This window comes from Vollenhovia emeryi, unplaced genomic scaffold, assembly GCF_000949405.1.
Source record: "Vollenhovia emeryi isolate VEMERY1.0 unplaced genomic scaffold, V.emery_V1.0 DF939155.1, whole genome shotgun sequence".
Lineage (NCBI taxonomy): Eukaryota > Metazoa > Arthropoda > Insecta > Hymenoptera > Formicidae > Vollenhovia > Vollenhovia emeryi.
The window spans coordinates 1,245,849-1,261,981 of NW_011967211.1; the positions used below are offsets into that span (position 1 = coordinate 1,245,849).

The 16,133-nt window shown below is 47.6% G+C and overlaps 3 protein-coding genes across 5 annotated transcripts in view; 2 read left to right on the forward strand and 1 right to left on the reverse strand.

The window, feature by feature from the left end:
• Positions 1-4,113: 4,113 nt before the first annotated feature.
• LOC105565119 (SRSF protein kinase 3) lies at positions 4,114-9,348 on the reverse strand. The gene is made up of 7 exons (XM_012018057.1): positions 9,104-9,348; positions 8,961-9,013; positions 8,166-8,376; positions 7,773-8,088; positions 7,000-7,587; positions 6,615-6,912; positions 4,114-6,530 (listed from the first exon to the last, which is right to left on the reverse strand). The coding sequence occupies exons 1-7, from the start codon at positions 9,278-9,280 to the stop codon at positions 6,239-6,241; spliced, it is 1,935 nt and encodes a 644-aa protein (XP_011873447.1). The 5' UTR covers positions 9,281-9,348; the 3' UTR covers positions 4,114-6,238.
• Positions 9,349-10,370: 1,022 nt separating this feature from the next.
• LOC105565126 (probable cytosolic iron-sulfur protein assembly protein Ciao1) lies at positions 10,371-14,949 on the forward strand. 3 transcript variants are annotated; one of them, XM_012018067.1, is made up of 6 exons: positions 10,371-10,569; positions 11,260-11,517; positions 13,625-14,002; positions 14,084-14,192; positions 14,278-14,442; positions 14,553-14,949. In XM_012018067.1, the coding sequence occupies exons 3-6, from the start codon at positions 13,637-13,639 to the stop codon at positions 14,819-14,821; spliced, it is 909 nt and encodes a 302-aa protein (XP_011873457.1). In that variant the 5' UTR covers positions 10,371-10,569; positions 11,260-11,517; positions 13,625-13,636; the 3' UTR covers positions 14,822-14,949. The 3 variants fall into 3 exon arrangements, with proteins under 3 accessions (XP_011873457.1, XP_011873455.1, XP_011873456.1); XM_012018065.1 differs by lacking the exons at positions 13,625-14,002; positions 14,084-14,192; positions 14,278-14,442; positions 14,553-14,949 and adding exons at positions 11,617-11,746; positions 12,041-12,517; positions 12,638-13,205 and having other exon boundaries at positions 10,478-10,569; XM_012018066.1 differs by lacking the exons at positions 10,371-10,569; positions 13,625-14,002; positions 14,084-14,192; positions 14,278-14,442; positions 14,553-14,949 and adding exons at positions 12,041-12,517; positions 12,638-13,205.
• LOC105565124 (CDK-activating kinase assembly factor MAT1) overlaps positions 14,760-16,133 on the forward strand; it is a 30,828-nt gene continuing 29,454 nt past the window's right edge. The window contains exon 1 of the mRNA XM_012018063.1: positions 14,760-14,817. The gene's annotated coding sequence lies outside the window, so the exon portion shown is untranslated. The remainder of the gene's footprint in view (positions 14,818-16,133) is intronic.

Consider the following 16,133-nt stretch of genomic DNA (forward strand, 5'->3'; position numbering starts at 1 on the left):
GTTACATCGAGTGACTGGAGCACGAGACGTCGGTGCACAATAGATCAGCGACGTAATTATACTCGGTATTATCTTTTGCTCTCCTTTTTCGCAAGCGTCGATCCGCCGGGGACAACCGAAGGGAAGAGCGCGCGACTTTGATTGCGCGACACGCCCGGACGAACGTGATTTAACGCATCTTCGAGCATTCATCAGCGCGGAAGGGCTTCAGAAAATATCTCTGGGAATCGTCGAAAAGCCGACGAAGATTATGCGGCCGGGGGGAAAAAAAAAGAGCGGCTCCACGGACGAGTCGGAGGCGAGTAAGAGTCTCCCCCAAGGAGAAGAAAAAGTCAGGATGATGTCAATATGACATCAAATTGACATCATCCTGACTTTTCCTTGGGTCCCCTCCCCTCGTTCCCGTCAATTTTGAAAACGGAATAAACGTAATCCCGCGCGGACGCCCGGAGACCCGCTGGGATACGCGCAATTAATTCGAAATTAATTTGCCCATCATTTAAATTATTTGCAGAAAAACCAATGACGCGGGTCCGCCGAGTGACGCCCTCCTTCGCGTCTCGCGGACGTATTCGGCGCGATCAGGCGGACTAATCGGTCAATCAAGCGTCCCGCCTCCGGTCCTCTCGCGAGAGGATTCGATCGCCCAGCCGGTACAAAGGGCATATTTTTATCGCGCTAATCTGGGATATCGTCTAAGAGAGGAGCACACATCGTCGTCGTCGTCGTCGACGACGACGACGACGACGACGCTGTTCCTGCTTTCCCCGAGTCTCGATGCTCCAGTCGTTTTTCTCGCGACGCATCGCCCGGGTTCAGTTCGCTGTTAACTTGCGCGTCCCGTTTTTGTCGGCTCGATGAACTTCTAAAGACGATCGTCACGTGTCGCGGGCGCCTACACGTGCCTTTATCGATAGCCTTACACCCTTATTAAAACGTCCGTCGCGCGGCGGGACCTCACGAGGGGGGGACCCGCCGGCGAGCGCAAATTGGCTAAGCATGCAGAGTTAAATGGCTCTCTATAACGCTACGAGACCAGTATGACTATGTACCAATCAGTGAGATAATATTATCGTACGCCGACCTTGCGTCTCCCTTCCTCCTGTCGTCTCACCCTTTATCGCGCGCGCGCATTCTAATTTCTCCTCCGTCGTTCTGATATATAATCGCTGTACATTTTAACGTCGCGATCCCTTCGCGATCCCGAGGGGTCTCAGCCCCCCCCGCCTCCGCGGCTCAGTCGCCGAGCGGGCCGTCGTGATACGCCCTTCTAAAAATGTGCAAAACCCCGCGCGCCGGGTTCACCCGCAATATTTACAGCACCTCCGCGCGCTTACGCGTTAATAAAACTTGGTGTTGTTTGATAGCGAGGAGCTTTCTTCCGTTATCGGAAAACGTGTCGTCGCACGCGCGCCGCTCTCTCCCCGACAATATGCCAATTTCTTAAGACTAAAAGAGACCGCGCGCGCGCGCGGAGTAAAATCCCTTCGACAGAGCGCACGCAGCTTATCGTCGACGTTATTTTCGCTCCACGATCAAGGCCACATCCCTCGGTCCTCGCATTCGCACTTTAACGTCGGTGGCAGCCGACGCGCTCTCGTTCTTCTCAAAGATTCAACGGATCTCCCGCGGTGGGGATTATACGTTTCGGTAACGAGATTATATAATTGAGGAACGACCGACGGTCTCGGTCGCGCCGCGCGTTTAACGTCGCAGCGCGCGACTTCTCGCGTGTCCGCCGATCGTTCTCGGGGTAGGAGCGGGCAATCGGTATCGCGTCCTCGCGGTTTCTTTGCCCCGCGCGCGAGATCGCACCCTCTCTCGTCGCGCCCTTTCGTTTCCGAGCCGCGAGACGATATCGGTTGCTCCGAGATATATCCCGGGATATTGTAATTTCGCAAGCGATCTCGAAGGCGCGTCGCGCCTAGGACCTGGTGATTTTCCCAAGTAGAACAAGTTAATCACAAAGACGTCAATGCGTATATTATTACAGATTACATGATCGGTCGTATATTATGTTCACCTTATATCACTTCAATCGATTCTTAATGTATAATATCTAATTAACTTTGCTTTGTAAAACAAGATCATTCTTACAACAAATAGGTACTCTCGGTGGGCTATTTTGACGTCACCATGATGCATGAAAAATGATCAAAAAATGATGTCACCTTGACGTTTTCACGACTAATATGTTCTACTTGGGTTCCTTCGCGCCCAAGGAGAAGAAAAAGCGAGGAGGATGTCAATTTGATGTCATATTGACATCATCCTGACTTTTTCTTCTCCTTGGGCCAGGCCTCGACACCTCGAACCTTCGTCGAGATCTTCGGAAGCATTCGAAGCTTCGTGGATTTCCAAGTTAACAAAGTAACAGCCCTGGACTCGCGTCAGATCCGATCACACCCGCTCCCAACAGATCCGCCACGCTCGGAGCAAGCTTTAGAATCTACCGATTGGAACATGAGTCCTTGGTGTGTGAATTTCAATATTGGGTCCCTGTATTTATACACCATTGTTCTTTTTTCTCTCCCCTCTCATCCGATCGCCGCGATCCCCCTGATTATCCGTCGTCCGCGAATCTTGTTACATTTATACACATTTGTGCGCGAGAGGCCTCTCTATCGCGAGGAGAGGAAGGGGGGTAGGGGGGCAGGGGGAAGAAAAGAAATGGAGCGCTTCGCGGCCACTCGCCTCTCGCCTTTTTCCTCTCCCCTTTCTCCGCTTCGCGCAAATAATATCATTTCGCTCGGTAGTCGGAAAGGGGGGGGGGGGGCGACGGGGACATCTCGTGTACATCAAGAGCTATACACAGTTCGCTATTATCATTTTGTTAATTTCCCTTCTAACTATATCCTAACGCCAAGCAGCGAGTCACACCTATTTATCGTTTCAATATCCATATGTTTAATATGTATAATATGTATATATTTATGTATAGAGTACTAGAGATATTAATATATATATATATATGTATGATACATATGATATATTAATGAGATAACGTTATCTATGGTCACAGTGCGAACGATTTTCAGATGCGACGGCTCGCGGAGCCGCGAACGCCGCCGGCAACGCGGTATTTGAGCTTCGGTTCATCTAATGACGATGGGGGGACGCGATTTCAGTGTCTACGTTGACTCGTCGTCGTCTAACAAAATTATTACCTCTAGTCAACGATCCGTTATTGATTATTACATCGTATTCACGGAAGCACACTCCTTAATTGCACGCTTCGATCGATACCCATCTCTCCCGTAATCTCCCAACCGAGGATGGAAACCGCTTATATATGTAAATGTATAAATATTATATATATCTATCGATCTACAAGCGTGAGAATTACCCTGCAACAAGATTTTCTTTTCAATGCCAATTTCGCTTCAAGAAATAATTAAACGATCAAACTTTTCTCCTCCTCCCTCCCGTTATGGACAAACTCCCTTATTTATATTGAGAGACGATTCTTCACGCGGTTGCCTACAACTGGGAACTGAAACGAGATTACACCGGTTTCGATCCTCGGAATTTGCAGATCTTTGCTTTTCAAAGGAATTGCGTGGGCTCCGAAGTCGTACGAGTGACACTGGGAGCTGAATAGTCGAGCGAGGCCGAGCAAAAGCCAGATGTCGATTTGATTAGAAGCGCCAGGCTCTACCATGAATAACGAGCAATACTAAACGGAAGAATTAAAACGAGCTGTGATCGCTGCCTTCGTAGTAACGGATTTCACTGGCCGTATATTTTGTAGAACGGTGTCTCGAATGTTATCCGCCAAAAATTTAGCTACATACTGTACAGATTCGCCGTCGTTGGAGACCACACGAGATTCACGAAAGAGTTCCTGCAGGGGAAAACGATGATAAAAATACAACCTAAAATGCATCAGGTTTTGTACTGCCGCGATAAAACAGCATATAAACGCATTCTTCCTCCATACGATATTAATTGTAGCGCGGGTAGAAGAGGCACTTTCTCATCTCGCGTATCACTTGCTTTCCATTTATACCACAAATTTTAGGGGCGTATACGTTGTTCCTGTTCCATTTATCGATCGCGAGAACACAATTCATTTGCTAAAACGAAAATATAAAGAGAAAATTAGCAAACATATTTCATAAAAAATGGACGTAAATTTTTAATAAATTAAAACCTGTGCCTAGTGTACATCATTTCGTGTTGAAGTGTTTATGTAATCAAGTAAAAATATTGCCAACTGAAAATGATGAGAAGTAAAATAAAGTACGCATGTTGTGTTTAAAAAAAGTAGATGGTAAAATGCCGTGTATTTTTACGAGAGTATTTTCCTCTTTTATCCTCTTTTACCCGGGAAGAGATGTAGCCGCAATAAGTGACAAGACATTTTGTACATGACGATGAAATATGTATAATTCGACGTACGCATTTCCACACACAGTTCGATCGAGACCTTTTTTGTGAAACTTGAGACTGGCAGGCCAAGCGAAACAGAACATTCTGCGGGAAGCATGAATTGCATTCGTGCATAGGGAAATACGCACGACATAAGACGATCCGGTGGAACGCACTGCTTCGCTTTTTCGTTTATAAAAAAAAGAAGACAATTATAATCGGCAGAGAGCTCAGTGATCAGTCAGTGTTGAAAGAAGTTTTACATAAAACTCAACATTACTCTCGTTACAGCTGCTCTCATCAAGTCTGCCAAGACCTTACTCGCAATATAGATACTCTTTTTCTCTTCGTAATTGTACATTATGTATACAGGCATTCGCATTAGCGACGTAAACAAGTTTATAACAGAAATGTTCGTTACAATATCAGTATAGCAGGGCGCAGTGGAATAAGACAAAGTGCACAATACACTTTCACATGTAAACCGTATATTGGATATGTTAGCTTTGTATGCTGTCATTTGTATGTACATTTCTATTCTTACAAAAGTGTATATCAATTCTTTTTTATAACAGTTATACATTTGCAAACGCGATCTTATCTCGTCGCATACCGCTAATAAAATTTCGTTATCTTGACAACAGCGATACGAAGAAGAAACAATACATTCTCAAATTTTACGCAAAACTTGAAACTAGGTGAAAAACGAAATTGAATATGCACTTATGCGTACTGTCTTACTCCAATCAGCGCCCACGTAAATTACATACATATCCCAAGAATCCAGTGACCGACTCTTAATTATCTACAATGTACAGATCTTTCTATTTCAATTTACAATTATTTGAATGCGGCCCCTCGTTACGTGCACGTCTGTTGATGAGTATTTCTAACCGGCCCACATATATTGAGGTAGACGTAAAATATTAATTAAGTAGCCATTTGTCTCGCGACTTCACAAGTTTGTTGGCAAGAATTTACAGCGACCGGTGTGTACGATGTATTAAAGTACACACGGATAACTGAGTCAAGGCAATGAGTCCTAATTTTAAACCAAACACGATACCGAGCCCGCCAGTACCTTCACAGCGCATTACGAGTGGATCGCACGACTCTTGGAATATTCGCAGATAAATTAAATGACGAAGAATGCGAGACGAATATGTGTAAAATAATGTATATAAAGTACTATGAAAAATTTCTTTTTAATTTAAGTTCTCTCTCTCATCACTAATTAAAAATACGATTTAACAAGTGTACAACTACAAATGGTCAGCCGATGTGTTGAGAGTGTTTACGTTAGGAAGCACGCGCGCGGCCGTTTTTTTTCTCTTTTATGTGGAAATCAGCGGAATGTTGCAAGATCTTCTTCCTCTAACAATTTCCGGATTTTGCGACACTTCGCTCGCTGCATCCGAGAGACAACTTTCCTTGGGGCGACTTCCGCAATATTGTCAAATCACCATTTGTAAAGGGTATATAACAATTCTTTTCGAAACGTTTTCAGTTTCGTAACATTTCCCACGCGAAGACACGCACGTGGCGTACGTACGATTAATATAACAACGTATGTTACAATTTATCTCTGTAATTTGTATTATATCAAAGTTTTCACGTGTGTATGCGTGTGTATGTACGTGTGTATATGCGTGTGGGTGTGTACGCGCTCTTGAAACGATGCACTTGCTCCTCTCGTACGCAAATTGGGTATCGCTGAATTGTGACTTTCAGTACGGAAATAACACCTGACGTTTACCAAGTGTCTTCGGCTTCCTATCACACTCTCGATTTACGATTGCGACAACTGGGCGGTAGGACCAGGGTGAAAGTTGAGGGGATATTACAGATAAAACAATAAAAAACGCGATCACTTTTTGATTTGCAGCCACGGATGCTTCAGGCACTCGGCTGCGGTAGCTCGCATGCTCGGATTGAACTCGAGCATCGGTATTAGGAACTCTGCGAACTCGCGTGCTTCGTTCGGCGTCCACTCGTATTTCTCCGTCAACACTTCATACAAGCCCCACGGTTTCAATCCGGTAATATGCTTTAATTCACCCTTCCTATTGAAGTATATCCTCGAATTCTTCCCCGAGAGAGCGATACGTCTCGGTATTTCTCCCAGCAACTCGATAATATGAGCCAAATGGTCTTCGTCTCTGAAACATTAATAAGAAATAGTTTCGATCCTCCAATTTTTACAAGACTTGTACAATTGCGTTGTCGAATCCTGTAAACGTTACCTGCAATAGTCTTTGCCATTGTGAGGTTCAAAGAGGTAATCGCCAGTCGCTAATTCGAACGCCATGCAAGCAGTGGACCATATGTCGGCAGAGGTGTCGTACCCGGAACCTAACAGAACCTCGAGCGACCTATACTGACGGGTCTGGATATCGTCCGTGAATTTCTTATGAACCCAGCATGCGTTCCCGAGATCCGCTATCTTAACTTCTATCTCGCAGTCCATTATGGCAGGATCCAAGGGAGACACGGACGCCCGTTTCAATTGCTTACTTTCCGGTGGGTTGAATGATCTACGACCTGCAAGATGACGGATGAGAAATAAGATTGCAGTGGGGAAAGAACAGAGGCACGTCGTCGCCCGATACTTGGCGGTGATTACTTTACCTTCGCTACATTCGTCAGTGTCGTCGGGATCAGGTGGTAGAACACCTTCGCCGCAGCTCTTTTCCACGTCGCACAGAATGACGTTGTCCATCTTTTCGGATTGCTCGGGCGATAGATTCTGCATCTTCTCGCCGCCCGCCAAACCGTCCACCCCGTTCATATGCAAGGAAGGCGCGGACGACTCCGAGATGCTCCGGAGCTCCGGAGAGTCTTTGCTCTCCGTATTGTCCTCTATGCTCTCGGTGTTGAGATCTTGGTCTAGGCTATTCGTTTCGACCTCCCCGTTTTCTCTCGTGCTATTCGCGAGTTTACTTTGTTCCTCTAACTCCTCGATCTGCTCCATCTGCTTCTTCAAGAGCTCATTTTGGCGCTTGGCTTTCTTCTTTAGCTTCTTCTTCTTATTCTTGGACATCTTGGAGTTGGGCGTGGGCTCTTGAAACTCCTTCGGCGCGGTAGAAATCAGGGACACCGGTAACTTGGCGCCCATAGAATGCAGTTCTGTCGCCTCGCAAGCTAATTTTCGTATATAAGTCTCATCGACGCACACAAGAACATTCTCAGGTTTAATGTCTGTATGAATAATTTTACCTGAAAGAGAATACAACATGTAGTGCACAGCGATAAACTTGACGGAATTGCAGCGATTTTCCTCGTATATCTCAGATACTTGGAGTACTCTGTTAAACTATTGCGTTAAGCTGACTACATATAAGTATATAAATATATATATATATAAATTCGAATGTTATCAATGACTGAAACATTCATCTTACATTTATTATGAAGATAGTCGAGACCTTCGAGGACTTGTCTGATGACGCGTTTAACGTTATTTCTTGGAATTCCTCTGTAGTTTGACTTGATAATCAATTTAAGAAGATTATGTCCAAGCACTTCAAATACCATGCAAACATGCAGGCCGTTAATGCCGCTGATCTTGAAGTCATTGAGCAACTGGACGGTCTTATTGCGCTTAGGATCGCTGGGATCCGTATCGCGCACATCTTTTAATAATTTAATTTCATCCAATGCGGTCTCAGTGAAATGGGATGCGGATTTCACTATTTTAAGCGCCACAAAACGTTTATCCTGCAGCATAGTTTCAAAACGTCCCGTGTTTATGTACGTGTGAGAGGAGAATCGGTTACTGTATCCGGGTGTCGTACCTGCAGGTCCCAGCAGAGCCATACGGTAGAGAAGTGGCCCCAGCCGAGCTTACGCGTCACGTGATAGCGATTTAAAAAGAGATCCCCTATCTTCACCGGATGGTATCCGCCTTTACAATAGTCGCTGCTGTCCTCCTGCTCCTCGTCCTCGGTACTGAACGCATCATCGTCCTCTATCGTTTCATTGCTGGAACTATGACATGGTACCAATCTACGACAGATTCGTCAATCGTAAATGGTGAGTTACAGCTAACGCAGCAAACACTCGCGCGACAACCGAATCTCCCTTGTTAAACGTAAACGCGATTGCAATTCAACGGTCTCCGGGTTTCTACTAGTGGCGATTAGCGAGCACGCTTGTCATCGAGCGATTCCGAGGTAACGTCTACCTGTTGAAAATCGTAAATACAACAATCGAACACACCAATTACGTTTCCTCCCCCCCCCCCCCGGTGTTTCCGACCGACTGTTACGGTAGAATTATTCGCATTAACCCCCTGTGCTCCGTAATCGCCCACACAACTATTGTCTCACGTTAAATATTACATTAATCACTGTTGTCCACCGCTTTTCTCTCCGACAATCACAAACTTGTGCATGCATAATCATCCACTTATGGGTGACGGTAGGGAAGTCGCGCGCGCCAAGACGGCGACTCCTCGACGACGAGCTGTCACCGTCGGATACGCGGTCGCGGCGCAACGTAACGCGACGCGGCGGAGGGGGGGGCGGGCGCGTAACAGCCGCGACGCTCCGGAGTCCTCGCGCCGCCGATCGGGGCACGCCGGGGGTTACCTGGTCCCGTTGTCGCTGTTGTAGGCGCGCTGCGGCGGCCCGTCCGAGGCGTACTCGTAGGTGGTGGTGTTCGCGGTGGTTGTTGTGGTCGTGGTGGCGACGTTGGCGTTGTTGGCGGCGGCGGCGGCGGTGGTGGTGGTGGCGGCGGCGGCGGTGGTGGTCGCGGCAGCGGCTACCTGACCGGCACGCGGCCCCTTCGAGCTCTGCGCGTCCTGCTCGCTCTGAGAGTTCGCCTTGCCCTTGCGTTTGCTGGGCTTGTGCCGCTTCTTCTTCGCCTGGATCGCCAATACCCGCCTGTTCACGTCCGTTTTGGCGCTCATCCCGCCGACCAATTGGACCCCCGCGCCGAGCTCGACCACCGGTGCCCCGTTCGTCGTCGTCGTCGTCGTCGTCGTTGTCGTCGCCGTCGCTGCCACCGCCGTCGTCACTGCCGTCGCCGCCGCCGTCGTCACTGCCGCCGCTGCCGCCGTCGTCGTCGTCTCCGTCTCCGTCTCCTCCGTCGTCGCTGCTGCACCTGCCGTCTGCTATCCCTCGTCCAACGTTCTTTCCGCACGCACTGCACGCACGCAGAGGCACGCACGACCCACACTTCCGCCCGTTCCGGGCCGCTCCTTCGTGTTCTCCTCGCTACTCGTTACTGTTACTGTTACCGCTGGCTGCCGCTGGCTGGCTCGCCCTCGCGCACCGATATATCGCGGTTGCACTCGCGCCGACCGCGATTCGACTCGACTCCACTCGACTCGAATCGGCTTCAGCTCCGCTCAGAGCTCAGCTCGCTCAGCTCGCCACCGTTTGCCGCCTCGTCCCTCTCCGTCTCTCCCTCTCTCTCTCTCTCTCTCTCTGTCCTGTCCTGCAGCTTCACGCGCGCGACCCGCTGCGTGCCGAGATCGGAAGCCTCTGTTTCTCTCTCTCTCTCTCCCTCTCGGCCGTTTCTGAAACTCTATTATCTACCTCATCTCTCGTAGCCGCGCACTCCGCTCGGCCGTTGTTTGAGTATGGCCGTCGCCGCTTCTGCTGCCGCACGCACGCACGCACGCACGCACGCACGCACGTCCGACCGTCCGTCCGTCCGTCCGCTCGCTCCTGCGTACGCGCGTCACCGTTGGCCGCCGTGTCGCACGCCTACCTACCCACCGAGCAGGTGTCGCCGTGCCTCGTTCCCTGGCAGGTCGTCGACGCACCGCGCACCGCGCTCTACCCAGTCGTCGCGACGCCTCGACGTCTCGTTTCCGTCTCTCGCGCCGCGCGCGACGCGATGCAAATCTCAGAGGGTGACGCGACGCGATCTACTCCCACCTCGCCGCGTCTACACCTGCGACAGATTCCCCTCGGGTTCGGTTCGGTTCGGCGCGGCGCGGCGCGGCGCGCGACGGCCAACTCTCTCGGCCCACACCGGAGAGCAGCTCTCCCTTGCGCTCTTCTACGTCAGCGCGCGCGCGCGCGCGCCGCGCGGCCCCTTATTCTGCGTTTCATTCATTCGTCCACCCTCAGTTTTGCTTTCTGTTCCCGATGCACCGCTCAACGTGGTGCGACAACGAGAAAAATATATACTTTCTCACTCTGATTTGTTGCACTGGCTGACCCAGTGTAGGCTTGTATTCGGCGAGGGGTAAGTGCGCTTACCGAACTCCAAAGCGTCGTGGCAGAATTTCTCTCGCCACAGGTATTAAGGCCAATGTCCACGATGCTAGAACTTGATCCAAGTTCTAGCATCGTGGACATTGGGCTTTATTCATTATCACGAGACACGGTAGTGTCTCGCGCCAAATATAAGTGAACAAGCTAAAACCACGCGCGCGACACCGACCGTGTAGTTTACGCGAGTACGCGAGTTGACGGGCCCTCAGAATTTCGGATCTCAACAACGGCTGATCCGACGAACTTGAGACTGCGCTTAATCGATAGCTTGGGTATCGATTTGCATAGTAAAAGTGTTTTTACTTTTCTCCTACGTGCCCCATGAGTGGATTCATTCTTACATCTGTGATCCTCATAACTACCCTGGTGAAAGTAGAATTTGGAGCGTAAATCGAACGCGAGGGGACAGTGACAGAGGCGTAAACGAGATGTGTAGGAAACGTAACTTGGAACGGCGAAGCGTGAAAGAAACCTCAAACGCTTCGCCGTTCCAAATTACGCTTCCTACACATCTCGTTTACGCTTGCGTCACTCTTCCCTCACGTTCGATTTACGCTCCAATTTCTATTTTCATCGGGGTAATTATTTAACATTATTCTTCCTTATATCTAACGCTATTTTAATGAATAATTATTGACTAAAACAATCTGTGCTGTTGTAGACTGCGACATAAGTGCGCGGGCTGGCGCGCGAGGGTATCCTAGCGCCCTCTGTGATCAACCTCGGCAACCGTCGCGTCAAAGCGCACGTTTACCGACAGCCGATCGCGCGATCGACGCGGACAGCGCGACGAGACCGGAGACTGTCGGAGGTTTCTCGCTCGTTATCGTCTTCAGAAATACTCCACGCGTTGTCAACCGGTATATCCATGCGTGCGGGAGTCAACCGCTGACGTTCTCTCCCCAGGAAACGCAAAACGGTGAGTCTGCAAGATATTTTACCAAGTAACTTCGCCGCCGTCAATTGTTTATCCGTGCGACGGGCTCATCGTTGCTAACCACGTGTATTGCTATTACAGTTAGGCGAGTTATCGTACACTGTAAGATTGCGAAAAGTCGGTAGGAAAAGCGATCGAAGCGAAAATGATACGCCGCGCCATTTAGTTCCAACGTGACCTAAGCTGTCCTCTTTCACGTAGTATGTTTATCGTAAGTGTTTGAAGGATCAATCCTCCATGTCCCTGGGGGGACACGTTTTATTCGTCACTTTTGTTGACGCAGCGCTCAGGCAGAAAAAGGCTGCTTTGCAACAGTTGTAAAATTTGACTGGAGTATACTGCCACAATTGAGAGCACACTCCAATTAGATTGAGGATTTTCACAACAGTCGCGAGGCAGCTTCTCCGCTGAGCGCAGCCGTTTGTAACGCCTGAGATAGACCCGGCGAGAAGGTCGAGAAGCGTACGCCGTTGTTCCGCATGACAGGTGAATTGTGCTGTTGCAGGTAGCTATGGGTACGTTGGAACTAAAGCAAAGCCTGACCGGGCATAGGGGCAGAGTGTGGAGTGTCGGTTGGCATCCCAAGGGTACGAATCTAGCGTCTTGCGGCGAGGACAAGACGATTATAATATGGGGATTGGAGGGAGCCAAGTGGGTGACGAAAATGATCCTCACCGAGGGGCACTCGAGGACTATTAGAGAGCTCGCTTGGTCCCCCTGCGGTAGCTACATCGCGTCGGCGAGCTTCGACGCCACCACCGCGGTGTGGGACAAAAAGTCGGGGCAGTTTGAATGCAACGCGACGTTAGAGGGGCACGAGAACGAGGTGAAGAGCGTCAGCTGGTCCACCTCCGGCGAGTTGCTCGCCACGTGCAGCCGAGACAAGTCCGTGTGGGTGTGGGAAGTGAACAACAAGCTCGCGTCGGACGACGAGTACGAGTGCGCAGCCGTTATTAACGCGCATACCCAAGATGTAAAGAAGGTACGTTGTTTTGTCCACTGAAAAGTCGTCACTCGCGAGTATACATTTGTTAGTACAAGTCTGCAGCTTTGTTCTGTCGACTTATCGGCAATCGATTTGTACACAAGCGCTTACTTTTAGGTGAGATGGCATCCGCGCGAAGAGATCCTGGCCTCCGCCAGTTACGACAACACTGTCAAGATATTTAAGGAGGACGCGGCCGACAGCGACTGGTCGTGCGTCGCATCCATGTCGTCTCACGCGTCCACGGTATGGAGTCTCTCGTGGGACAAGACTGGTGACCGAATAGCGACCTGCAGCGACGACAAAACGGTGAAGATCTGGCGGGAGTACAAGCCGGGAAACGACATGGGCGTCGCTACGCCGAACAACGAGTCCGTCTGGAAGTGTGTCTGCACGTTGTCGGGATACCACACGAGAACTATTTACGACATCGACTGGTGCAAGACTACAGGCTTGCTGGTGACCGCGTGCGGCGACGATATCATTAGGATATTTAAGGAGGACAGCGACTGCGATCCGCATCAAGCGAGTTTCACGATGGTCTGCTCGGTAGACAGCGCGCACGCCCAAGATGTTAACTGCGTCCAGTGGAATCCCACGATTCCTGGGCAACTCGCGTCCGCGAGTGACGATAGTACAGTTAAAATATGGTTTTATAACGAATAAAATGTATATCTGTAAGATACGGGATTCCCACTTACTTTATTTACACCCTTCTCACCCGGAAAGAGGATGATACGAAATTGGCGGATAGTAAATGTCTATCATAAAAGTAAAAGTTATTATTCCAAATTGCGTGAGAGAGGAAAACTCTATGATCGTATCTCAACATTTCATGTAGCGACGAACAAACGTTGTTAAAATTCGTAACGTTACATGGATAATGGTTTTATATTGTTTCTTTCTTCGAGAGATTAGTTTGTGAAAGATTCTCCATTCCCAATAATTTATAGCGTAAGAACTCGCCAGTTTTGTTAACGAAACTCTTATTTCAATTTTGTATCGAATAATAAATTAAAATTAAACATGTATGTTATCTTTAATTGCTCCACTTGAAGTATAATATCACGGGTCGTGTTATCTATAGTTGCACATTTATTTCAGGGCTGCACGTAAATGCTCAAGTGCTTATGCAACGTGGGATTATCTCGCGGGAGCTTTTACTTCCAATACAAGTATATCAAACAGTATAAAACTGTGCGCACGATGAGCCACTCTGCGGGGAATGAAGTCGGCATGCCCTTGAAGGACATTGTGAGCGCAATGAATAAGTTCGCGGACACGTCGCTCGCGGCTTCCTGGGACAACGTTGGATTACTGATCGAGCCCACGGAACCGAAACTTGTATCGCATATTTTATTAACAAATGATTTAACTGAAGACGTCATGGACGAAGCTGTTAAATTGAAAACCGATTTAGTCGTCACGTATCATCCGCTAATATTTGCTCCGTTGAAATCCATTACAACCGCATCTTGGAAGGTACCGTAACGTTCTGCGGGATCTTCGTGTCACTGCAACTTGATTTTCATTACGCATAATTATTTTCACTTTACACAATAGGAACGAATAGTAGCGAGGTGTCTGGAAAACAAAATCGCCGTCTTCTCTCCGCACAGCAGTTTCGATTCCGTGAAAGGTGGTGTAAACGATTGGCTGGCGGAAGCTTTCGGTAAGAAGGAGATTCGTTACGGCATCTCCATCTCGATCGCTAAATCGTTAATATATCTTATCGTACATGAAAATGATGTTTCCAGAGCTCGAGAATAGTGAGCCGATTCAACGAAACGAGAGTAACGCGACTTACGGATTTGGGAGATTGTGTACCTTGAAGAGTCGAATCTCCATCGACGAAGCGGTGAATTTGGTGAAGCAGCGAACCAATTTGAAGCACGTACGACTGGCACGAGCGCGCGGTACAGGTGAGATCTCGGCCAAAATAATCTAAAATAATCTAATGCTGAAAGAACAGAGTCACACTCGATGGGTGATAAATATATAATTAATATTTTGCATCATTATTATATTTTAGATGGTTACATTAATACCGTTGCGCTATGTGCTGGATCAGGCGTGTCGGTACTGAAAGGAATATCTGCAGACTTGTATCTCACGGGAGAGATGTTGCATCACGATGTATTGGACGCTGTGCATCAAAGGACTCATGTTATACTAACGAATCATTCTGATTCAGAACGCGGTTTTCTTAAGATATTTGCCTCGATATTACAGCGCAGCCTGCAAAAACCTGTCCAAGTGTGCGTCTCCGAAAGCGACAAGGATCCGCTACAGACCGTGTAAGCAAGTTATAAAAAGAGCATTTACCATATCTTTTATCACGCCAGTTTGATTTAACAGCGATTGAATGGTCTATTGTATGGAAGGGGACAATTTTCATGCTGGAAATAAAGATTTTTCTTTTTTTTTTATTTAGCATCACGTACATTTTATCCTAATGGGACTTTAATTTTGAGATTTACCGTGATATTGATCATTAAAAGATTATATACAAAGGTTTCAGCTAAGGAAGTATCGACTTGTCTTTCTTTCTCATTTTTTTCTCTCAAATTCGCTAACAAGTCCGTAATTCCTAGGAAGCACTGCGACATTCTGTACATACGTATCAGCAAATTGATTATCGTGATCCAAATGGACACTTAAAATTTTGATTCTCGCGTCCAGCCTGTCGTTTATTTTCAATTTAGTAATTCATTTCAATATCATCAATAAATCTATAAAACTAAATCTAATCTTCGAATATAATATCGTTTATACTCGAAATTAGAACAAGATGGCGATGCGTTAAATGACACGTGATCGGTGTGTATGCTTTAATCATAATTGGTTTATTTGCACGACAATAACAAATAGCTATTATCTAATAGACTCGCCAAATCAGGAAGTGGTCGAGAGTCTCGAATCGCCCGCACAAATTCGAGTAATTTCGCGGCCAAACGCACGACATACACGTGTTCTAATTTGTAGAGCGATAATGATATACATACAAGCGTGTGTTCTGAGCTTCCATAAATCCGAAACCGTCCGTTAACTCGTCAAACAATCCAAGTTTTCAAGGAGCACAATCTAATGTTAAATCAAGCTACTCTTTCCCCCTTGAACAAAAAATGTTGCAGCTAATCTTCGTGCTCCTTTTACGTGACATAATTAAAGGTGACACGTTAGATAAGCAAAGGCACGATAAACAATAGCGCACTTTCCTCGATAATTACAAGTTGGAACGTTATAACGCATACCGAACTTGTAACTATAATCTTTTTTCACAATTATCGCCACGTTAGAGCTCTATAACAGCCATTCGAAGCGATACAGGTCCATGCCATCAAATAATTTGTTAAATTAATATGAAGTAATGCGCCAAACATTTAACGAATCCGTCGGCTCGGACAAATAGAAATTTAACGTGATTATAGCATAACATTCGACGGTTACCGAAGCATATTTTTCGCTATTTCGTTCGAGCGCGTCAAACTTGTCGGAGTTTCTCCTCTCATTAAAGACCATCGTCGAGGAACAGTTTTCTCACGAAAACTTATCATCCCGCTTGTACGAATGAGCGATTCTATTTGCAAATGATTCCAATCGCGCACCTCAG